Here is a 26294-nt window from a genome sequence, read left to right on the forward strand (position 1 = left end):
ATCTGCATTTGCGAAGATTTGTGTTGAGTTCACCTTTTTCAAACTAAAAAATTCCTTTGAAAATATTTAGGTACGAGACGCTGAGGACTGAGGCTTTACTGACCTGATCTACATGGGTCAGGTTGGGTGGGGTGGGGCAGAGGGAGCCCTCCACAATTCTGGATTTTCTCACATCGTGGAACTTTTAAGCCGACATATCTTTGACATCAGGGATCAATTTTTCTACTCAGAGGCCAAGTATGATTGATCACTGGACCTCCAGTCACCACAGCAGCAAGTCTGTGCTAATGTCAAAACGTGGGCTACAGGGAGCTAGAAATGTGTGCATGTTGGGAGGGGGAGGAGTGAGGGTGGTGGAACAGATCCAGCATAAGGGATGTGATCAGTGGTGGTGGGGAATGGGGGAAGGAAGGAGAAATGCCAATCCAGGGTTAGCTCAGAAGGGGCAGAGATCTCTCCACAGAACTGCACTACAGCCTTTTACTCAATGACCCTCTAGTTTTTGAAGAGTTACTGGCTCCGTTTTGGCACTTCCTAACTCTGACCCTTGTGTGGTTCCTTGAAATACTGGAGATGAAAAAGACTGCAGAAGATAGACAGCTTGCCAGCCACCATAACTGGCCGTGAAATCTGAAAATCAGACACAAATGTCGGTGAAATAAAAAGCCACTGGCAAATGTGCTGCTGTAACTTCCAGGTTCTCAACGCACTGGCGCAGGTCAACCCTGGGGAAAAAGGTCAAAAAGTTAAAATTCAGCTGTGAAGGTCTGGGAATATACAATACTAAATTATCACACCAATTATGACCTCTGAGGAATTAAGAAATGAAGCAATACACATAACAGGTTCAGGTAATTTTAGTGGTAAAAAACTCCATTTAGCTGATAGGATCCATTTCAGTCAACATGTCTGTGTGGAGGACATCCCTAAATTCTGTGAACAGAAGTAATAAGTCTCTAGGATACAAATTGAGTCAATCAAACCATGCGGCATGCCCAAATACCTGTGCTGATGATTCCTAATTGACCATTTTTCTCCTATCATGCTGTGAAAAATGGGATGCTGAGATTAATCTGAAAGGCTACTTAGAATTATATTGTACACTGTACATCTAAGTGATAACATAGGCTCTTTTCAATTTTTAGAAATTGAAGCGCATTATTTTATATATGCAGCTAATACTCTCTCAAATGAAATCTTCTAACCTTAAATTACTTACCCATATGAGTAAAATCCGTTCTGATGGTCTTATGCAAAATCAGTTACATTATCAGTGGCTATAAAGTGGGAGAGCTTGATAGACAATGCATTTTCTAAATATAAAACTATACACTTTACGTGACAAGAATGAATCTCATAACACAGTAACTATGCCATACTTTTTCAGTTTGTTCTCTATAAGGTTGGTTAATAACTAGCATCTGAAAAGAGAAATTAAGATTGTTTCTCACAGATTTACATTTCAGTGATTTTCAAATTGATATTTTTGTATTTAGGAGGGAACCATAATCATGGGAGATGGGGATAGGGGAATAGGGGGATTGGGGACAAGCACACAGGGAATCCAGCCTATATTGTTTCTCAGGATAGTGTCATGTCAATAAGGCATGAAAATAAATCCAAAACTGTACAGATTAAAGTTTTGTTTTTGCTATTTTTAAGATTCCTGCTGAACCAAAAAGATGATTGCTACAAGTCAATAGATTGACCTTTAGTTCTGGAAGCTTCCAACAGGAGTTACAAGAACAAAAGAACCTTCCTCACATTGTGAAATCTCTCAACCAATTGTAAGGACAGAAAATCACAAAAGCCGGGACGCGCAGATCAAAACTCGTTCACTTCAGAGTGGTTAACAAACCCATTTCACACCTGAAACTATCCAGGTCCATTTTGAAAGGGGACCAGTGAGGAGGACAATGGCCCTTATTCCCATCTCGAAATGCTTATTGCTTGAGTAGAGTCGAAGGGTCTGTCTAGATAATGGCTTCCCAACACAAGAACCGCAATATGCACGGTAGCTAAAGCTAATAGCTGGGACACGATTAGGCCTGAAATCAACAGCAGTTCCAGACAATAGATACATATCCTTTTTGACATCATTGTGGAGAAAGAAGCTCACATGATTCGAGTGACCATTTTGAAATTTCCATATTCCCTTGAGAACTGAGAAAGCCGCTGTTTCACATCAACTGGAAAGAACGCAGCAGGTCTGCAATGAACCAAACAGCTGGTCACGATCTTTCAACTTCTTGAAATGCGTTTGATTGTTAAAAGTCTATGATTACTGCCTGCCAACCAGTCCAAGCACAGAAACTTCATCATCCCGCATCGTCATTCATTTCAAGGGTTGTAACGATTTTGTCTCCACCCAGAATCTCATCTGGACTGAATTCTGCTAAGAAAGAAACACCCTCTGGCCTTTGACTTCTCAGGCTTCGGAAATGACATGAATAAATACTAATTTCTGTGCATCTTTTATTGTTGCTGTCCATAGTTGTAAGTCTTCCTTTTTCCTATCACCCCTCACTATATATGTGCATGGATGTATATATGTATGTGTGTGCGTGCGCGCAAGTGTGTGATTGCAAGTATCGCCCCATCCCACAAATCGTCTGAGTCAATCATAAGGCGGGCTTGCTGCGAACAATTATTAAATTGGACCACACAAACTGAGGTATTGAGGAAACCCACCACACTGTATCTTTAAGAATAATTCAAAAATAACAATCTGGACAGACGGGAAGAGGATAAAGAAGTTCAGTTTTTCTCCCCCCTGTCTGTAACACTTGTGTGTCACCAGCACAACCTAATAGCACAGCGACCAGGCTCAGAAACAAGAAATTTGAGTTTTTTACTAAAATATCACAGAGTATTCTACTCAAATTAATAATTCCTCTGACACCAAAAAATGGGCATGCATTTGAATATAAAGGATGTCCAAGAATTTATTTAATGGAAAAAGCTGAAATATCACGTGGAGTTCTAGATGCCCCCTTATACAAACAATGAGTGAGATCCTCCGGCTGTTCCCTGGCGGGATCTTCCTGTCCGGCCGACAGCGCAAACCCACGGTGTCTTTCCCAGCAGCGTGGGGAAGATTCAAGGAAAATCTCATTGATTGCCATGGGACCAGAAGATGCCACCAAGGGCAGGCCACCTCCCGCAGTCGAGAAACACGCCATGGGGAGGCTGGCGAATCTCGCCCGAAATGGAAACGTTGTCTTAAAGATTGGTTCAAAAGTTAGCAAACCTAAGAGGGTTTTCCAAAATGTAAATTGTGTTAACTTTATAAGCTGTGTTACGTTGTTTCTTTTGGTTGCCAATTCATGACTAGAATGATGATGGAGAAATATGTCAAGAATGTTCAAGTAATTCAACAATTTTGAGACTGAATTAACAAGGTTCAAAGCCTGTCACGGCAAATTATGAAATTAAATTCACAAACTGAAATGATTTATGGGCCCCAAGTGAAAATACCCACGAAAATAAATTGGATAAATACAAGGAGGAAAACATGCAGCGTTATGGGGAATAAGCAGGGGAATGGGGTTAATTGGATAATGCTTTTAAAGAGCCAGCACAGGTACAAAATGGGTCAAATGTCCTTTTTATTTGCTGTACGGTTTTATGAAAACTGCTAGACTGTGATTAAACCTAGTTGAACAAATGGCTTAAATGAGTTGAAAATGTTGAAAAGACCAAATCCATCTTCTTCATAAACTCTGCACCCTCAGAACTGATTCCAGCCCACGTCCTGGTCACTATCATTGTGTTTGATAAATTTCTTAGAATTCTTTGAGGATGTAACAAGGAAGGTGGAGAAAGGGGAACCAATAGATGTAGGTTTTTAGGATTTTCCAAAGATGTTTCATCTGGTGCCACATAAAAATTTACTACACAAATTAAGAGCTCATGGTGCTGAGGTGAGAAATTAACATGGATAGAGGATTTCCCGACTAACAGCAAACAGAGAATCAGAATAAACAATTTATTTTCAACTTGAGAAACTGTAAATAAAAGAGAGCCACAGGGATCAGTGCAGGAGGCCTCACCTATTTCTAATCTATATTCATGATTTGAATGAAAGGACCAATTGTATTGTAGTCAAATTTGCTAAAAATACAATGGTAGGGAGGACAGCAAAGTGTGAGAAGAAAACAAAGAGTCTGCAAAGGGATATAAATAAATTAAGTGAGTGGGCAAAAATTTTGCAGATGAAGCATAATATGGGAAAATATGAGGCTGTCCACATTGGCAACATGAATAGAAAAGCAGGATATTATTTAAATGGAGAGAGATGGGCAAATGCTGCAGTACAGAGGGATGTGGATCTACTGTGGGGTCAGTTAGCCAGATGACTAGCGTGTGGTACAGAATGTTGCAAACAATATGGGATGGGTCCAATGCTTTTTCTGTCTGTGATAGTTCCTGCAGGCTGTCTCCTTGCCTTATATCATAGAATTTACAGTGCAGAAGGAGTCCATTCGGCCCATCGAGTCTGCACCGGCTCTTGGAAAGAGCACCCTACCCAAGGTCAACACCGCCACCCTATCCCCATAACCCAGTAACCCCACCCAACACTAAGGGCAATTTTGGACACTAAGGGAAATTTATCATGGCCAATCCACCTAACCTGCACATCTTTGGACTGTGGGAGGAAACCGGAGCACCCGGAGGAAACCCACGCACACACGGGGAGGATGTGCAGACTCCGCACAGACAGTGACCCAAGTCGGAATCGAACCTGGGACCCTGGAGCTGTGAAGCAATTGTGCTATCCACAAGGCTACCGTGCTGCCCGACTTGAAGTAGAGAGGTGCCTCACAAGCTAGATAACCATTAGCTTCTCTTTAACAGAGAGAGCTGCCTATGGTCTCTTCAAAGTCCCATTATATAAGAGATCTTTTAACTGTCAGGTGTAGGTTGCCATGACACTTGCCCACTCTGAGTGCCTCAGTCGCCCAGAAGTTTATTCTGTAACAGAGTTAAAAAGCTCACTCCAACAAATGTTGGCTTCTGTCAGTCTCAGAAATATATTATTTTAACTTTAGGCAGAGATTGAAGAATTAAATGACAGCTTTGCAACCTGGTTAAACCAGGAATCCACAAAAGGAAATGCAATTAGTATTGTTAGTGACATTGAAGAAATTGTTCAAAGGTTTTAAGGGTTGAATAATGCATTGCTGCATGATTACATTGGGATATATTTTAAAAATCAATATTCCCAAAGCAGAATTGCATTTGATTGAAGTGGAAGTCGTCTAGTCTGAGCAATCGACCACACTACCGTCTTCGATATTACACCATAAGATAACTCAATTGAGTCGATGCGTAGTTGAGAAACAGAATGTGGAAGGAAGAAATTGTACGTATAATGTAAGTGTTCCAAAATGCAACTCCAAAATTTGGAAAATGTACTAATTGAAGTAGCAAAAGTCAATGATTTCTAGAGGTCTGAGAACTCCCACAATCTCCTGAAACAGAAACCTTACAACTTCATTATTGCCAAGGTCCCATCTGCCTGGATTTGGGTGGACGTAAAAGATCCCAAAGGAACATTCTGAAGAACAGGAGCACTATCCCTGGTGTCTTGGTCAATACTTATCCCTCAATCAACATCACAAAATCAATTAACTGATCTCTGTAACATTGTTGTTTGCAGGCGTTTACTATGTGAAAACTGGCTTCATTTCAGAAAGTACTTCATTGGCAATAAAGTGCTCACAGATGGAAAGTGAGATAAAAATCCAATCATTTTTTAAACTTACCTCTTCAGAAAAGTCTTCAAATACATTTGCATTGACCAGTGGCATTTAAAGTTGAATGTAACAGCCAGTGATTTGCAAACTAGATCAATCAACACTGTTTTCAAATTTCTCTGCATTTTATTTTTGTTTTATTTCACCCAAACGATATTGATTTATGGTCAAGAACAGACATATAAACCAGCCCTAAGACTCTACCTGTGATTATGTTAAACAATGATCAGTTTTGTGCCACATTAATGAAGTTTTAATATGTAAATTACATAGTAATGAATGTTCAGATCTAAAATGTTGTTTTGTACATATCGGTGGTTTTGAAGAATGTTCCTACTGCATGGGTACATCTTTGGGTTTTTATGATGGATAATTGCCTACAGTTAACAAGTTACTAGCTGACGCCCAGAAATGCATCTTATACTTCCTAAAATCCAAGAAAACATTTACCTATCTAATATCTAGGAATATTGAAAACCAGGAGGTCAAAACAAACAATCTTAGTCACTGTGCTCTAGATTACTGTAATATATCACAAGTTGTCATAGATCATCTTATCTTTGGGAGGTGAAGAATTACACACTTCATCAGACCACCGCTCAGCCAATAAATCACAAGACAAAGTTATTGAAGAAGAATGTGTAAATAAGCAGTACACGGTGAAACAGTACAAGCCAAAACTCCTCACCCTGAGAGTATTGCTTGGGCATAAATCAAGTAGAGGAAACATAACAGGAGACGGGTGATGGAACTTAAGAATACTAAGTCTCTATTCAAAACACTACCTTGTCCCAATTTGCACTGGTGCCTGGACACAAATGCTGTAAGACTCCTAGACATCACAAGAATACTCCCTTACATCAGAACAGGCGGCCAATCCCAAACCGGACAATTCTTTAGTCTCGGACTCACTACCTCTGAGCAACTTAGATTTCAGGATGTCCAGAGTGGGGACACCCCTTTAGAGATCCCCTGAATAGGGGGACCGCCCACAGCTCCCCCCCCCCCCCCCCCTCCCAGAAATGAGACGCCTGTCAGGAACCCTCCAGAAATGAGACCCCTGTCAGGAAACCCCAGAAATGAGATGTCTGTCAGGAACCCCCCCCACCCCCCGCCCGCCCCCCAGGAATGAGACCCCTGTCAAGAACCCCCCTAGAAATGAGACTCCTGTCAGGAAGCCCTCCAAAAAAGAGATTCCTGTCTGGAAGCTGGAGAGCAGCCCTCACAGAGGCAATGAAAAAAAATCACTGTTGTAACACTCACCTGGGCATATACCTGCTGGCTGAGACAGAGCAATGACCCCATGTAAATTCCTACAAAGAGAAAGCAGTGACCTGTGTTTAAATCCCTCAGGCCTGTGAGCTGCTCATTCACTTCCTTTAGTGTGCTGTGATTGACAGCTTCCACACACACAGCTGTGAGCTTTGCTTCATTCATCTTCCTTCATGGTTAATTAACTCTGAAGTGCTCTGACCACAATGTTTAAAAACATTAACCACTTCAACCGGTCCCCCGAGTTAGGGAGTCTCTGGGGTCGTCCCACTTTTCTAAAGAGGTATCCGATCGTTCCCTTATTTAGAGGGTCACTCAGAGGGAGTGGGAGGGTGAAAGAGTCACCCCATTTAGGGGGTCTCTGGGCAGAGGTTCTTTACTTAGGGGGACTCTGGGGGGAGACATTGGGGGGTGGTCCGGTGGGTGTGTGATGGTCAGATCTGGCATTGTGTGGGGGAAGGGTGGCCTTAATGGGTTACCCCCTTCGCCCACCGTGAGGTCCACCATGTCAGGGCCATGCTGGGAAATACCACTAGTGAATCCACCCCACATGATGTCCGGCCCAGAGGACCAGAGAATCGCACGGGCGTGGACAATAAGGTACTCGGGCCGCTAAGAACCCCGACCACGCAACCAGTGGAGGGGGCCGGAACATCGCAAATGGGCACTAATCCTGTTTTTACCTCGGACACCCAATTTTGCACCTCATCGGGAACCCCGCTACCAGTGGCAGGCGGCAGAGAATTTCCCCATTGTTCCAAATATCTTTGATAATATTACAAAAGCAAAAACATTTTAAAAAGCATAGCTTTTCTCTTATAGTTGAGTGTAATAAATAGTCAATCATGTCAAGGAGCTTTGAAATTGAATGGAATAGTTAACTCTTTAGTCTGCCCCAAACACACAACAAATAAGAGATAACCCTCATTCAGAGATCATTAAAACCCACAGACAAATGCACTGTCAAGATCCATATCGATAATATATTTATGCACCACAGCATGCAGAATCAGTCAATAATATTCAATTTTAAACCAATGTTTATTCTGAACAGAATAAACAAATAACCTGTCACTAAATATGATTACTTTCTGTCACATTGTTCCCCCAGCACTGTTAAGGAGCCTCACATGCAAGTCTGGTGCCAAGCTGGTGAAGCATACCCGAAGGGCCGAATCGCCTACCTATGCTCCTACATCTTATGGTCTTATGGACAGGGTGTATCATGATTGGCATGTCACAACAGCCATCTATGTCTCACTAGTCTCAGGCATCTACAGGCTTCATGAAAATAGGCTTAACAGCCAGGCCACTCATGCTCAACATCTCTCCAGCCTTGATTTTGCACTAGATTTGGCTATTTTGTGGTAACTCACCAAGGCTCCTTCGACAACAACTTCCAAACTGACAATCTCCACCACGTAGAAAGAAAAGAAAAGCAGACTCATGGGAACACCATGAACTGCAGGCTGCCGCAAAGTTAAACTCATCCAGAACCATATTACCGTTCCTTCACTGTTGCTGGATCAAAGCTCTGGCAATCTCTCCCTGACAGCACTGTGGATTTACCTACACCATGTGGACTGCAGTAGAAAAAAGTAGATCACCACCATCATCTCAAAGACATTTAAAGATGGGTAACAAATGCAAGTCTTGCCAGCAGAGAATCCAAGAAAGAATAAAAAATATATAGGTGCAGTGCCTCATGCTAATGTAGTCCCCTGACAGCGCCTGGGCACTACTTGGTCACTGAGATGAAGTAGCCATGCCCAGTGAAATGATCACACTGCCTTTAGCCAAGGTGTGGGTCACATGACCCCAATGACTTCCTTCTCCTCATATCAAACATGATCATGTTGAAAGGTGGGGTGGGAGTGGGGGTTGTTGTCTGGGGTTAAACCCATATCCATCCCAAAATGGTTCTTTCCATATCTGTGGGCATGGGGACATGAGAGGGACTCCCCAGGTAGAGAGTTCCTGTATCCCAACCTCAGTGATTTATATTTGGTGGTTAGCATGTCCAGTGAAAGAGGGCATTCTAAAGGGTCCAATTAGGCGCAACAGGAGTGGTGGGTCCAGAGGTTGCTGGTGCACTGAAAGATGTGAGTTTGTTTGACAACAGGATCACGATCTTCCCAAAAGGGAACAAAGCTCTTGAGCGAGCACGTTTAGCTGTGTATTTCCTAGCACTCGCAGCGCTGAGAAACACATGGCTATTCAACGCGACTTGCTTTGAATAAAGCACCTAAATGGGGAACACGCATATAGAGACCCCTTTTGTAGAGTGGGGAGCTCCGTTGGCGGAACTCCCCGTTGTAGCGCAGGCGTACAAAAGAAATCCCCTCACTCCCCCAAGCCTGAACGCAACATGGGAGGATCCCCCGGCCCCCCCAATCACCCAGGGCAGGCAATCCCGGCCCGATCGCACACATGCGCAAAAAATGCCAGCTTGGCATCTTGGCAGTACCAACCTGGAAGTGTCCCTGCCAGCTGGCAGTGCCACCTGGGCACCTTGGCAGTGCCGGGCTGGCTACCCAGGTGGCACTGCTGAGGTGTCAAGTTGGTACTGCCAGGTTACTGAAGTGGCACCAGTGCCAGGGCACCACCCTTCCCAAAGGGCATGCTTAAAACTGATCCCGTTTATTGTGGGCAAGGTTCTCCTTGCAAACTTTCGCGGGATTGCATTGAATCTCGCGAGGCGTTGTGATCCGGGTCGATCCCGGGAGCAGGGTCTCCCGGCTTTCACCCAGCCCATGCTGCGCTGAGGCGAGTTGCTTTCCTGGCGCAGAATAGCCGGAAGATCAAGCCTTAGGTTTCCTGGCCAACATTCCATTAGCCTTTTTGATTGTTGCTTGTTCCTGTGTATTAATTTTTCAGGATTTGGGTATTTAGATGCACATATATCTCTTTGCTCATCTAGATAACCTAGTTTTGCATTGTACTGTTAGTAACAGAATATTGCACACAACAAATGATTCATGTTCAGGGGTAGGTTAACATACAGGCCTGTGGGGCCCGTGTCTAAAGGGCTCCAGTCAAATAAGGGACCGCTGGTAAAACTTACCGCAGTGCACAAAATTTGCAAACAGCCACCGGAAAAATTTTATTTTAATGCAGCCTTCAAACAATCTAGAGGCTGTTGGTGGGACCACATCTGGAGTATTGTGTCCGGTTTTGGTCTCCGTATTTGAGGAATGAAGTGGTGGCATTGGAGGCAGTTCAGAGGAGTTTCACCAGATTGATTCCGGGGATGAAAGGGCTGATATATGAGGAGTGATTAAACATTTTGGGCTTATACTCGGCTGGAGTTTAGATGCTGGGAGGGTAACTGATTGAGGTACATAAAATACTAAAAGGGTAGGGTAGCACGGTGGCACAGTGGTTAGCACTGCTGCCTCATGGCGCCGAGGTCCCAGGTTCGATCCCGGTCCTGGGTCACTGTCCGTGTGGAGTTTGCACATTCTCCCCGTGTTTGCGTGGGTTTCGCCCCCACAACCCAAAGATGTGCAGGCTAGGTGGATTGACCATGCTAAATTGCTCCTTAATTGGAAAAAATGAATTGGGTACTCAAAATTTATTTTTAAAAAGTACTAAAAGAGATTGATAAGTTAAACATAGACCAAATGTTCCCCCTTGTGGAGCAATCTGGAATCAGAGGTCACGGACATAGGTTCAGAGGCGGTACATTTAGAACTGAGATGAGGAGGAACTACTTCTCACTCAGGGTGGTGAATTTGTGGAACTCGCTACCCATAGTGCGGTGAAATTGGAGTTATTAAATGGTTCCGAGAAGGAGATAGGCATACTTCTGATTTTAAAAAACAGGTGAAAGGAATATGCGGAACAGGTTGGGAGGTGGATTTGAGACCAGGAAGAGATCAGCCATGGTCTGATGGAATGGCGGATCGAAGAGCTGAATTTCCTACTTCTGCTCTTAATTCCTATGTCATTTTCTTCAACCATCTCACTACGTATTTATGTTTTCATGGATCAGAATGGTTGATGGAGGCAATTGGGGATGTAGACAGGCCTCACATGCTCTTGGCATCCAATACCCCAAAATCTTCTTAATCCTGTTTGGTTGAAGTGCTTACAAGTTGAATTTACATGACAGAAATACACAGAACAAAGAAAGGTGAAGAACAGGCTACTGATTCAAGGTTACAGCACAGACAATCAATGTGATATATTGGCTAGAATTCTCCGGCATTTGGGATTCTCTTTCCCTGCCTGCAGCGCACCCCTGTCCACAGTTTCCCGGTGGTGTGGCTTCCATGAGAAATCCCATTGACAAGCAGTGAGAGTGGTGAATCCCGCCACCAGCGAACGGCACACCGCCAAGAAACACGCAACTGGGGGAACCAGAGAATCCAGTCCATTTGTGGTCAATCACAGAATCTGAGAAATCTTGTGCTGGACAAGGTAACATCCACTGAACAAGAAAAGGAAATTTTGCAGCCCAATCAAACATAACCCTTCTGTGCATCTTTAAAATTGTTGGTTATAAGGGGAAGAGGAGGAGCCGAAGAATGCAAAACAAGATGGTAGATGAAATGCAAAGGGAACTAAAAGATGAGTTGAGAAAATACCTTCACATTTTGGGAATGCATGGTTCCAGTTCCTGTTGATCCCATGATGGCAAGTGAGAACGTGCTGCCCAATCAGGATGTACCCAGGGTAGCATTCAAATGATATCGACTGTCCCACGCTATAATCAGAATTGATGATGAAGCCATTTTGAAATGTTTGCGGATCAGGGCAGCTTTGAAGTTCATAAGCTAAAACAAATCAGAAACAGAAGGTTAATATGATATAACATAAAGATAATCAACTGGGAAGGCCATAGGAAGACCCTGAGACATATTACATGTTACATCCATCTGAAGTAACTATATTCCTGAACATCGAGTCCTTCCCTTTGTGCCTGAGGAATAAAAAGGGTTTTTTAAAAATCGCATAAAGACCAATTTAAAATGATTACAAAGGCTTTGAGGTTTAGAGTTTTGCTATATATTTCCTTTTATGACTGAATCTTAGGAAGTGAGTGAGCATAGGTTATCACAGTGGTACAGTGACCCTATAACATAGGGCGGCATGGTGGCTAGCACGGCTGCCTCACAGCGCCAGGTACCTGGGTTCAATTCTGGCCTTGGTTCACTATCCGTGTGGAGTTTGTACAATCTCCCCATGTCTGTGTGGGTTTCCTCCGGGTGCTCTGGTTTTCTCTCACAGTCCAAAGATGTATGGATTAGGTCGATTGGCCATGATAAATTGCCCCTTAGTGTCCAGGGATGTGCAGGTTAGGTTATGCGGATAAGGCCTGGTGGATGGGTGAGTGGATATGGGTAGAGTGCTCGTTTGAAGGGTCGGTGCAGATTCAATGGGCTGAATGGCCTCCTTCTGCACTGTAGGGATTCCATATTCTATATCTACATCACACAAGCACAAGAGGAGGCGTTGCTGAATTTCCTTCATACAGCTCCTAATGGAGGTGGGCAGCACGGTAGCACAGTGGCTTTGCACAGTTGCTTCACAGCTCCAGGGTCCCAGGTTCGATTCCCAGCTTGGGTCACTGTCTATGCGGAGTCTGCACGTTCTCCCCGTGTCTGTGTGGGTTTCCTCTGGGTGCTCTGGTTTCCTCCCATAGTCCAAAGATGTGCAGGTTAGGTGGATTGGCTATGCTACATTGCCCTTAGTGTCCAAAAAAGGTTAGTTGGCTTTATGGAGTTAGGGTGGAGGTGTGGGCTTGGGCAGGGCGCTCTTTCCAAGGGCCGGTGCAGACTCGATGGGCTGAATGGCCTCCTTCTGCACTGTAAATTCTATGATTCTATGACCCAGTTAAATTGGCAATGGGCACAGGATTAAAAGCAAGTTATGTGTCACAATCAATAGATGCATATCTACAGGACAGAAAATTGAAAAATAAAGAGATAGATATAACTTTAAATAGAGTTTCTTTAATGTCAATCTCCCTTCCCTAACACAAAGTATGTGGTGCCAGGATACAGAGACAAGACGAGGCACTCTACTCCCACTCTCCCACTGCAGACTTCTGCCTGACAAAAATCTTATTAGTTTCTCAACCTGAGCTGGAACCCTTGAGTCTCCAACTTGCATCTGCTGAACTTTAAAGCCTTTAGCAATTAAAATAATATACCAGATCATTAAGCTGAAACACAATTTTGAAAAGAATGGCTTCAGCAAGAAAAACCTAAGAGAGAAAATAGAAATTTAGTGCGTTACATTTCCCTTAGCACTTGCTAAAGCAGTGAGTGGGTGTAATTGATTTTCATGTGGGCGCTCTAGAGTCAGGGCATTTCGTTATGAATTCACATCATGCATCTAAATCAAAAACCTTTGAAACTTTTGCAGGGTTTTATTTTTCAGTTATATTTGCGTTTCATGCTGCTTTACTCATCACTAACTCACTCTTGTAAAATGGTTGAATTCTGTATCTGGGCCTTTTCAAAATAACTTTTTTTTGCATGTATTGTTTTCCCACTGGAAGCTAAACGTACAGAGTATTCACTGAAAAGTATGAGAGATATTTCTAACATCTCTCGTGGGCAAGCTACTAGAGGTGATACTACAGGATAAAATGGAACTATGTGGGAGAAAAAGGTGTCAGTTAATTAAAAGCTGCCAGCATGGATTTGTAAAAGGCAAGTTCTCTCTCACAAATTTAATGATGTGCATTGAGGAGAGAATGTTGTAGATGCTGTGTATATGAATTTTCAAAATGTTTTTGATTCAGTGCCATGTTCATGAAAATCAAGGTAGATTATATTAATGGGAATGAGCAGCATAAAATGTTTGATACTCCTTTCTAGATAATTCATAAATTATTTTCATTTCTTTTTACTTTTATTCTTCTTGTTCAGTTTGTCCATACGAACATACAAATTAGGAACAGGAATAAGCCTTATGCTCCCCATAACCACACTCTAGTAAAAGTTGTAGGTCAGGTGAACTCCATGATACACTTTGGGGTTCTCTAAACCCTGGCCCATAACACTACCTCACACACACTACCTCTCACAAACACATTCTCACACACTATCTCACACACACATTTGGTGAACAAATTTGTGAAAGAAGGGCAGCAAAAAGGTAATCATAAAGTTCTTAAAATCGGTGGACTGGCTACCGTTAGAATAGGAACTGAATATTTTTCCATGGATTCCACCAGACTCTTGCCACAACTCTGGCATGACTGAGTTCAATGACTCCAAGTGGGAGATGTCAGTGTGAAGGCACCGCAGGTTGGCAATTGCACTTCACCTGAAGGGATCTGGTGTACTTGGACTGGATCCCAGTAAATGGAGAAATATGATTCATACTGACCGTTCAGGTAGTCACAAGTAGGTCAACTGAGGGGAGATAGGGGATTGTTTTGTATCCACAACAGCTGTAGAGTGGAGCTGTGAACGAAGAATGTTTTTTATTGCAATCTGATTTTGTTCCTTCCCCAGTGCAATAAAAAGGAAGTTGTCTGAGGTATTGGACAACGGAATTGTGCTCTTGCTTCCAGGGAGCTAACAAATGATTCTTTTAATTCCTTGAGGCATTCTGTGCCAGAAATCTATCGGTCATGGTGCAAGTACCTGCTGCCCCCATGCAATTACGTTATCATTGCACTGTCCATATAAATTCCAGTAAGATCAGTGCTTGAGGGCACTGACAAACACAATCCCCACATAGACTATGGAGTCTGATTTTCAAACCTAGTGTGTACTGTTTTGAATGCCTTTGCAATCAAGGCCCCCAAGGAGAGCAGAGATTGATCAGGGTGATACGAAGGATGGGAGACTTTAGTCATGAGGAGAGATGCAACAAACTGGAGCATGAAGTTGGGTCGATAGAAACCACCATTTAGGCACTGCACTGGGTAAGTAACCTCAGACAGGCATTTGCAGATCAGATGGATCATTGTACTAAGCAGCATGCAATGCTGATTTTATAATCACGGTCCCATTTTGGAGCTCAAGCCTCCAACTAGTCCCCTCTCTTAACTTGCACTGCTGAACACTTGTTAAGAAGCTTTGAGGAACCCCCATTAGTGCTTTACACCTAAGTTGATGGTTGATTTTCTTTCTGTCTTTTGCTGTGATGATGTAAATGTTTCCCATGGTTCTTTCACATTGCAAATGTCTACAGGGATTGGTGCAGCACATCCTGAATGACCTATTGTTGACTTCAAGGCTCCTGCACAAATCCATTTCTCCAAGACATGAATGCACCAGTAAACATTGATCATGTTTCCTCTTGTGCGCAGATTCTAGCACTAGGGGCCGCTGTTTAAAACTAAGGGATCGTCCATTTAAGAAAAAGAGATGAGAAGAATGTTTTTCTTCCGAGGGTTGTAAGTCTTTGGAACTCTCTTCCTCCAAATGTGGTGGAAGAAGAGTCTTTGAATATTTTTACAGAAAGGTTATCGGCGGTAGGCAGAAATATGGGACTGAGCTTACTGTCAGATCAGCCATGATCTTATTGAATGGCACAGAGGCTAGAAGGGCAAAGTGGCCTTCTCCTGCTCCTTGTCATCGTTCTTCCTGTCTGACCAGGTTATACCTCTTGGATATCTGAAAGGACAACAGTTGTGGTGAGGGGAGGGAGGGCAAAGTGAGCAATGGATGATTACATCTCCTGATGTAAATCAGGAGAGATTTGCTGCCCTTGTCATGGTAATAGAGGTTGCAATGTTTGAAAGGTGCTGTTGAAGGAGCTTTGGTTAGTTGCTGCAGTGCATCTTGCTGCCATTATACATCAGTGGTGGAGGGAGTGACTGTTTTTTTTAAATTAAGGGGCAATTTAGCGTGGGCAATCCACCTATCCTGCACTTCTTTGGGTTCTGGTGATGAGACCCACACAGACACGGGGAGAATGTGCAAACTCCACAGAGAGTGACCCGGTGCCAGAATCAAACCCGGGTCCTCGGCGCAGTGAGGCAGCAGTGCTAACGACTGCACCACCGTGCTGCCATGGGAATGACTGTTTAAGTGTTAGATGGGGTGTCAAACAAAGCAGGCTTGTCCTAGATTGTGTTAAGCTTCTTGGGCATTGTTGGTGCTGCACCCGTCTAGGCAAATGGAGAGTCTTCCATCGCACTCCTGGCTTGTGCCTTGTAGACTTGTGACAGACTTTGGAGGGTCAGGAGGTGAGTTACTCACTGCAGAATTCCTAGCAGAGTGTTTGCACGGGCTTTGGCAGATCACCATCTTTGATTGTATGAGCAGCACCCTTAAGAAACCTCTCACTGTGTTTTAAAAGAATCCAGAGTGTCAGCACCTTCATGCCTTTTACCCTTGCGGCAACAAAGAAATATAACTGAAGAGAAAACTGGCGACCAAGATTGAGGCATGAAAAATAGCAACAAAAAAAATTATTTTTGCCGACTAAACCAGAGGCTGCATTGGGAGCAGCAGAAGATTCTCGGAACCAAACTCTCACCCACACAGCCGTCGGGCGAAGCACTGTCGCCAATGCAGAAGGTTTAAAACAAATGTTGACTGCAGCTGCGAGTAAGAAGATCAACAGTCTGGGAAAGCTTGCTTGCATTGAAATGAGTGGGATCGGGGCTGCAGGGAGTGTGCATTTGGTGAAGTTAAATGGGCTGCAGGGAACGGAGATTTCAAAGTGTGCCAACTCTACACAGGTCACTAAGGGAAAAATTGAATTACAGTCAGGCAAAATGAAAGAAAAGTTGCTTGTCAAAGGGGATTGTTTGTGCCATACTTTCCATAAAGATTGGAAGGTAGGAAGTTGGTTGAAGTATAGATCATAGGAGTCAGCATCCAAAAATGGCAGGAAAAACAGGCATCATGGATGCATTTGATGAGGATTATGAGACATGGGAATTCATATGAGGAAATATTCCAATTATTTCTATTAGAAAATCAGACACCGGGGGACTTAAAGTTTGCAATATTTCTCAGCTCAGTAGGATGTAAATCATTTATGCTGCTACAGAATTTAGTTCACCTAGAAAAACCAGGAGATATGTCCTGCACTGAATTAACGAAAATCTTACGAGAGGCATTTCTCTCCTCGACTGTTGTTGATTGCATAAAGGTTTTGGCTTTACCGCTGTGGTCAGGAAGAAAGGCAAAGCATTTTACAGTTCATAGCCACTTTAAGAAGGTTAGCTAAACATTGTGAATTTGGTGTGGTGCTTAAGGATACTCTTCGTGTCAGGCTTGTTCGTGGACTCTGCAGTGAAGCTATTCAGAGGAAGATGCTTACATAGATTACATAGATTACATAGAACATACAGTGCAGAAGGAGGCCATTCGGCCCATCGAGTCTGCACCGACCCACATTAATCCCTCACTTCCACCTTATCCCCGCAACCCAATAACCCCTCCCAACCCTTATGGACACTAAGGGCAATTTATCATGGCCAATCCACCTAACCTGCACGTCTTTGGACTGTGGGAGGAAACCGGAGCACCCGGAGGAAACCCACGCAGGACACGGGGAGAACGTGCAAACTCCGCACAGACAGTGACCCAGCAGGGAATCGAACCTGGGACCCTGGCGCTGTGAAGCCACAGTGCTAATCACTTGTGCTACCGTGCTGCCCACGGTAAATGACTTAACTCAAAGCTGTTGTGGAAGTTGCCACATCTTTGAAGCTATCAAAAAGAGAAGCTTCACAGATAGGGGTTGGAGTGAAGATCCACAAAATGGATAGAAGAAACAAGGCTGCAAAGGTGAAACTATGTCACCAACGTACACCGGTTGGACATTCGGCGAGGGAATGCTGAGGTAAAATGAATACATGCAAGAACTCTGGTAAGAAGGACCATATCGCCAAGGCATGTCGGGCTCAGAAAATCTCTCCAACACCAAGAAGGTGCAGGAAAAAAAATACAACTAAACAATCAAGTCAAGTCTACAATTAGTGGATGAAGCTCAATATCATTCAAAAGACAACGTAACTGAGCTACTGCAAGAGCTAAAGCTAGGTGTCTTGATCAACAATGCATTTGCGCATATCCAAAACTAGAAGGTTATGAAATTAAAATGGAAGTGGATGTGGGCGCAGTAGTATCGCTAATACCCGAGACATTTTATCATTAAAAGCTGAAGTATCAGCTTTTAAAACTGTAAAATGTAATCCTAAGGATAGACACTGAAGAAGTCATACCATTTAAAAGGATGCATTTCAGTGAAAGTACAAGCAAATGGACAGACGGCAAAGTTGCCTCTTCAAGTTGTCTATGGAACCTTTCCAGCTCTATTTGACAGAGCATTTTGGCTGAGATTAGGCTTAACTGAGAATTCATGGATTCAAAGAGAAATTTTCAAAAACTTCTGATGCAGAACAAGAAGGCGTTTGAAGATTCATTAGGTTCTATGACTGGAGTTGAGATGCACCAAAAAATCAAGCCAGATAGCACACTCAAATGTCTCAAAGCTAGAACCATACCAAACGCCTTCAAGCCTACAGTTGAAGAAGAACTAGAAAGATTCGTAAGGGCAGGAGTCATTGAACCTGTTGCTACGAGTGATTGGGCAAGACCAATCGTATTAAAACTCAGTGAGAAATTGTAGAGATTTTAAAACTACTATTGTGCAGATCATGATCCACTGCCATTGAAGACTTGTCCGCTGGTCTTTCTGGAGAGCAAAAGTTAGGTAAAATTGATCTTTCACAGGCATATCTGCAGAAAAAAGTGGCTTCCGAATCACAGCCACTACTCACCTTTGTGATGCACAAAGGTCTGTTTTGTTACAAAAGACTTCCTTTCGGAATAACATCTGCGCCTGCTCTTTTTCGAAGATCCATGGATCAAAATTTACGTGCGTTGAATGGAGTGCAATGTTATTTAGATGCCATGCTCATCATCGGTTCAAGTGAAAAGGAACACTTAGGGAATTTGGAAGCTACTCTGAAGCATATACAGAGCCACAACCTGAGAGTTAAAAGAGAAAAGGACAGCTTTTTCTAGTCATCCACAAATTATTTTGGTCATATTATCGACAAAGATGGCTCACACGAGGAGTCAAAGAAAATGGCAGTAATCCTAGAAGCATGACGTCCTCAAAATGTGATGCAACTAAGGTTATTTTTAGGGTTGATTAATTATTACAAAATTCTTGTCAAACTTAGCAACAAGATTGCAGCCTTTACTCGCTTTGCTATGTGCCATTCAGAGGCATGGTACTGATCATAAGAACGTGAAAATGCAAACAATGAAGCTTTGTAGAAGTCAGAGCTGTAGGTTCATTATAATCCAAAAATGAAGTTGCAATTAGCTTGCGATGCCTCACCGTATGGGGTTGGAGCAGTCATCTTGTACATTGTACATTATGCCTTCAGGAGAGAAACGACTGACAGCATTTGATTCATGCACACTTGCTAGCGCAGAAATGTGATTATGCTCAGCAAAAAGAAAAAGCTTTGAGCATCGTTTTTGGTGTAAGAAGGTTCCAGCATTAAGTTTATGGGCGTCATTTTACTCTTTTGATGATTTTTTAAAAAATCGACTCTTCATTACTATCTTTGGGTTGTGCAAAGACATATCTTCTTTGGCAGCTAGTAGATTGCAAAGATGGTCATTGATATTGTTGTCAGACACTTACAATATCCAGAATTGCAAGTCAGAACATCATGAAAATGCTTTGCGGTTAACACTGCTGCCTCACGGCGCCCAGGGCCTGGGTTCGATCCCGGTCCTGGGTCACTGTCTGTGTGGAGTTTGCACATTCTCCCAGTGTCTGCGCGGGTCTCGCCCCCACAACCCAAAAAGATGTGCAGGGTAGGTGGATTGGCCATGCTAAATAGCCCCTTGATTGGGGAAGAAAAAAGAGTTGGGTACACTAAATGTTTTTGAAAAAAAAAAAAAATTGAAAATGCTGATGCTTTTCCACGATTGCCATTACAAGTCAAGCATGACCCTGAAGAACATTTTCTCCCTCATGGATAGTGTGTCTGTGATTTCATCTCCAGTTCAAAGATATACTAGAACCGATTCACTGATGGGGAAGGTGATGGACTTGGTCCAAAGAAAAATGCTGTCCCACATGCATCGGAAAAATCCAGACTTTAAGTCCTACATCACACGAAGATCTGATTTGACAATGCAGAATGGAGTTCTATTATATGGAGTCCATATGATTATTCCACCGTGCATAGGTAGTAGAGTCCTTGACCAACTGCATGAGGGACATCCTGGTGTGGTGAGGGCGCATGAACTGGCATGCAATTATTTTTGGTGGTCAGGATAAGATGCTCAAATGGAAGAGAAAGTGGGGCAATGTCAATCCTGTGCAAAACTAAGGAACACTCCACCATAACAGCCACAGCAATAACCAACAGGGCCATGGCAGAGAATATACATGGATTGTGCAGGTCCATTGGAGGAGCAGATGTTCTTCGTGATTGTGGATGCACACTTGAATGGTCAGAAGTTAGGATAATTAAGCCAACAATGGCTGAGCAAACCATTAAGAAACTAAATGAAACATTCGCAAGACTTGAGAGAACGGAGCATATCGTCAGTGATAATAGTACTTACTCAGTTTACTTCTACGGAATTTGAGGGCTACTTCAAGTGGGATGGTAGAGACCATATCAAGTCATCACCATATCATCCAGCCCCAAAGGTTCTGTGAAATCATTCTAACAAAGAGTCGAAGGACCAGGGAACATTGGAATGAAGAGTAAACAAATTCCTAATATATGACCAGAACACTGTACACGCTACCATGCAAAGATCACCAGCAATGCTATTGTTCAAGAGGAAACTACAAACACATGTCGACTTGTTAATGCCACCTGATACTTCAGAGATTGCCAAATGACAGCAACAAGGACAAATTGCTAGGAGGGAGCAAAACTCTAAAATGTGAATATTCAACCAGTGAGAGAGAGTGTTAGCTAAGAGCTACACCACCATCGCGGAATGGGTACCAGCTATGGTCTGAGCAAAGGCATGTCCAGTAATATACACCATACAGATGGATGAGGACAGAATTTGGCAACATTATGCTGATCAGTTACTTGCTGCACAAAGTAAGTTCACAAAAAATTCTCAAGAGGTTCTACCCTTGGAAATCTAGAGAGATATACTTTGGAACAGAGACCAGAGAGAGACAGTGATGAGTTCAGATTGTTTTTGAAGATATTTCAATACCTATAGTTACAGATACTGAAATAACTACTCAAGAAGTACCATCTACAGAAAGAAATGAGGACACTTCCGAGCTCTCAAGTACCCAAGTTCAAGAACGCCAAATTCTACCAAAAAGGTAGAATTGTATATATGTATGGAAATAATGCACAGTGGATCTGTTGTCTAAATGTTAATTTTTGTCATTGCACTTATGAATTAAAGGGGAGGTGTGTTATGTATCAGAGAATGTATTCCGGCTGGTTTAGCATTACAGGATGTGTCGTGATGTCAGCCGTGTTTGCACAGGCTTTGGGCAGATCACCATCTTTGATTATATGAGAAACACCCTTAATAAACCACTCAGTGAGGCAGCATGGTGGCGCAGTGGTTAGCATTCTGCCTCATGGTGCCGAGGTCCCAGGTTTGATTCCAGCTCTGGGTCATGGGTTTCTCCCCCACAACCCAAAGATGTGCAGATAGGTGGATTGGCCACGCTAAATTGCCCCTGAATTGGAAAAGATTAATTGGGTACTCTAAACTTAGAAAAATAAATAAACCACTCAGCTTGTTTTACAAAAATCCAGAGTGTGGGCACCTTCACATCTTTTCTCTTTGTGGCAACAAGGAAATATAACATGTACAATATTCTCACTGGGGGATAGGGAATTCAGGTGTTCGTGGCTGACTCCATTTCGCTCCTACTGCTTCTGGTTGACTGTCACCTTCTCCTATTAGAGAGAGGGAAGTGTGTCAGTGGTTGTTATGCAATCTGTTTGGGCAATGTGGCTCTTCAAGCTGAAGAATGGGCAATGTACCCAAGCTGTGAGATGTGGTGTGAGTGTGAAGGAGTGTGAAGGTGAGGTGAAGAATGAATGTTCGGTCTCAGTCCTGAATGAGGGAACCTGTTGGGAGGTGAGTAATGGGTTGTAATGAATTGAGGATTGTCTGAGGTGAGCGCTGCAGTTGCTTGCATATGGCATTTGTATTTACTGACCTTGGCCAATCCTGTGAGGTCACTGACCTTCTTGTTTTACTGCATTCAGTCCCTAGATACTCGAGTCCAGGCTTTAACCTCGATGGGTCTCTGCTCCCACTGTCTTCTGAATGTGTGTCTGGTGGGCCTCCTGCCCTTCTGCGGATACCTCACCTCTTTTTCAAACCGTCTAATGCAATGTCTGAAAACCATGGAGACTGCTCTCTTCTATGTTGTGTCATTCCTCATTTTTTCCTACGAGACATTCACCAACTCCCAGCACTTACTGCCAAAATGCATCATCCGTCCCCTCACTCCGCTTTTATAGATGCAGATGAGCTTCAAGTGACACATGGAAGTTATGATTTTGGGTCCCTTGCTGTTGCATGTGGCCAATGAATAATGCATTTGTTGCAGGCTGCTTGCAGAAATCATTCTAATGAGGAGGCATGCAAAGTTGGTGTGCTGTCTGGGATTTAATTAATAGGTGCCAGTTAATGACACATCACTTTGCTCACACCCATTTTCCAGAACTATCCAATTTAACCTTCATTAGGGTAGGGACCATTGAACGAATGAGAACATGAATCATGTGCTTCAAAGGGACCTAGACTGCCTGCGTGGCGGGGGGAGAAAGACGGGTGGACACATGGCAGATGAAATTCAATGCCAGCGAGTGTGAGGTGATATATGAGGGGATACAGTACCAGCTGAAATGCACACATTTAAAGGGATTAGAGGAAGTGAAGGATCTTAGGCTGTTTGTGCACAAATGAAGGGCCATGAACCTGATTATGTCACGGGGGGGGGGGGGGGGGAGGGGCGTTTGAGATCTCTCCAGTGGAAATCCCATTCCGGCCCTCTCATAAGATTTACAGCCATAATAGGATTTGTACCCCTGGCAAATGGGCCCAGAAAATCTGCCCACCCCCCGCTTACATTTAAAGAAATGATACATTGCTTTAATTGACCTGTATTAGAGAGGAACTATATTCTCTGGTATTTGTGGGGTTTGGGTTAAAATATGTTAATTAGTGAATGTGATTATATTCCGAGGGCCACAGGGGCTGGTTTAGCACAGTGGGCTAAATGGCTGGTATGTAAAGCAGACCAAGGCCAGCAGCGCAGGTTCAATTCCCGTACCAGCCTCCTCGAACAGGCGCTGGAATGTGGCGACTCGGGGCTTTTCACAGTAACTTCATTTGAAGCCTACTTGTGACAATAAGCGATTTCCATTTCATTTTACAAGACAAACGGGATAAACACTTGTCTGTATGTCTCTAGTTACAGAGGTAGGTCGACATGAGATGATTTGCATTCTATAGCCACCAGGGGAGGAGTGAATTTGGACCATCTCCAAAAAAGGACGGAAGACTAATAGACTGAGGAATAAAAGTTGGAAAATTAGTGTCTTTGTTGGCAGAGCGATTGCGGCACTTCTGGGGTATGACTCTTCTGGACCCAGTTCAACAACACTTGAAAGCCAAAGGAGAGAGATATCGGCTGTGCTGGCAACACCAAGAACCTCTATAATCTTGTGAAATGAGAAACGTCTATATTATCTTCACTGCGCCTCGAAATCCTGAACCTTACAAGAAGCTGAAGCTGTTCTTGGGGCAAATAGGAAACTAAGAAATTTGAGAGGGATGTTTAAAATCATGAGTATTGGGGAACTGTTTCCAACACAAGGGTCATTAATCAGATTTAAGGTGATTGGCAAAGTACTGGTAAGGTCATGAAGAATAGATTTTATATGCAGCAGTTGGTTTGGATTTGAAATTTGCTGATTGATAGGGTGGTCGATGTACATTCAGCTGAAGCCTTCAAAGGGGAATTGGATAAATACACGAAGGAGAAAAAAATGCAGGGATTTGGGGAATGAACAAGGACGTGGAATGAACTGGAATACTCTTCGAAACAACTAGTGTAGACTCAATGGAATAACAAGCTATCTTTGGGGCTGTGATTCTTTTCTATAAAGTGGGTAAATGGAGTTATGATACAGATCAACAATTATTTAATTGAATGGTGCCGCAGGCTCAAAGTACTGAATGGCCTACTCCTGTTCCTGTGATCACGGGTAACCTTTGGAATAGAAAACTCTATTAGACAAGCTTTACTACCTGGCTGTGATTGATGAGTTTGACAGTGTTTCTGTCCACAAGATTTAGTGAGACAATTTGAAATACAATTGTCCAGCTTTACTATCTGCTCTTATTCCTTAGTATCATTTAAATGGTTTCCTGATGACATGAATCATTGACAGCACGACCATTCTGTTACAGATGGTCTAAATTATTTGAAATCTTTAACTCAAGCCTATGAGACCAATATTGTCTGCAGGTCCTGTAATGTTTGAGACAAGATTAATATACTTAAAAGGTCATCCACTCTCATTTAATACACTATCCACAATTTATTTTTGCAAGTTAAACCTGCATTTCTTTAAATTAAATTATCTCATGCAAGAAAGTACACACTGAACATGCTGCTATCTTATCTTAACTCTTTCCCTTAAGAGAACGGTGTGTAGCAGTGGAAAGATTTGCAGGCTTATTAACAGCCTGACAAAATGTGAACACTCTTTTGTGAGCAGAACCATCTTTATAATGGCTGACAGAGTGGTTACTCTTATATGGCACCAGTGTTTTATGGGCCCTCATGAGCCACCTGATGAGGGATTCAGGGGAGTCCCCACCAATCAGACGCAATTAGCCTGCTGGAAATCAATCCAGAATTCAGAGCTTGATTGCCAGTCTCAACTCACAGGGATTCTCTGGAGCAGGATTTGATCCCTGCAAAGCCACACATGCGAATGCTACCATTAGACAAAGGGCTTGCTCCAGCCATAAGAGAAGGATTTGGTGTGAATCTCTCCAATTTTACAGTTTTCATGCATTATGAACTATGCCTCAATGCTGTGCTCCTTCAGGAACATTCTCAAGACTGATATTAATGCAAATGAGCCAATTTTTCATGCATATTTAAATGTTCTACAATAAAACTTCTGTTTTAATGCTTATAAAGCAAAAAGGACAGGCACAAACCTATCAGAACATGTGCCATTCTTATTGTTCACACATTACACAATAAAACACTAATTTCAGAGCCAAAGTACTTTTGACTAATGTTAATGTGAGTCTTCAAATAAGAAGGGAGGGATTCAGACAAATGCATAATTTCAGGACAGTTTCTTCTTAATATTATTTTAAACACTTAACATTTCTTCTCCTGTCTGCCCACGGCTTACTAATTTTTCACAACTTTCAATTGTATTCTTTATATTTATCCAGCTGTGGTTTTAATTAAAACAAAAACCACATAAGCCACTCTCCTTAAATATCCCACCAGGAATCTATAAATTGGAAAGGTGGCTTTCCACTCATGCCGCCTTCTTTCAGTTGAAAACTATTTTGGAATATTAGTCAACCATTTGGGACACAGCCATAAAAACGCAATGTGAGGAGTCTCTGCTAGGAGTTTGTTTCAAATTCCTATTAGGCTAAAGCAAAAATGAAATCTTCAGACTGCATAGGCTCTGCTTGGGCTACTTTTGAAATATGTTTCAGTGAGTGCAGATCATGGACTAGCAGGTTCCACCATTCTGATCAGAATGTGTTTATCGCTTCTCTTACCTTGGTAGTTAAGTTTGAATCCCTGCTTGTTCTCGGAGTGATCACTGTAGAAGTGAATGATGGTATCATGTGTGGTACTGAGCAGCACAGGTGGGAGATCTACCCCACTGAACCGTCCAATTAAAGAGCTTGTGTAATGCGGCCCATTTCGAATCTCCAAGAAATCATGATTGGCTTCAGTCGAAAAATTCAGGAACTGAATGACTGCACCTGTATTGATGAAAACACCTTTTAACTACAAAAGACATGATAAAGAACTAAAGAAAAAGTGTGCAAACAACTATCGATATTACTCCTCTCAACTCGCACATAACAAACACACTTTTTGTAAATCGAACTGTAGTACTGAATGATTACATGGTATGTACGTTTCAAAGTATCTGCACTATGCACTTTTATGCAGGTACAGTTCCCCCATACCATGAATATTAAAGGGGAAACTTCGCAATTGTTATACAAAATATGAAAAATCAACTGGTCAGACGACCAAAATTTGAGTAGTTGAGAACAATGGCATCAAGTCGAATGTAAAGTG

General features: G+C 42.7%; 1 protein-coding gene across 1 annotated transcript in view; it reads right to left on the bottom strand.

Moving 5' to 3' along the window:
- LOC140410474 (CUB and sushi domain-containing protein 1-like) overlaps nucleotides 1-26294 on the bottom strand; it is a 3392839-nt gene that overhangs the window by 347081 nt on the left and 3019464 nt on the right. The window contains exons 41-42 of the mRNA XM_072498599.1: nucleotides 25760-25969; nucleotides 11621-11809 (exon numbers count right to left, since the gene is read on the bottom strand). Of these exons, the coding sequence (XP_072354700.1) occupies nucleotides 11621-11809; nucleotides 25760-25969 (399 nt within the window). The remainder of the gene's footprint in view (nucleotides 1-11620; nucleotides 11810-25759; nucleotides 25970-26294) is intronic.

Source organism: Scyliorhinus torazame, chromosome 4, assembly GCF_047496885.1.
Source record: "Scyliorhinus torazame isolate Kashiwa2021f chromosome 4, sScyTor2.1, whole genome shotgun sequence".
In the NCBI taxonomy this organism is placed as follows: domain Eukaryota; kingdom Metazoa; phylum Chordata; class Chondrichthyes; order Carcharhiniformes; family Scyliorhinidae; genus Scyliorhinus; species Scyliorhinus torazame.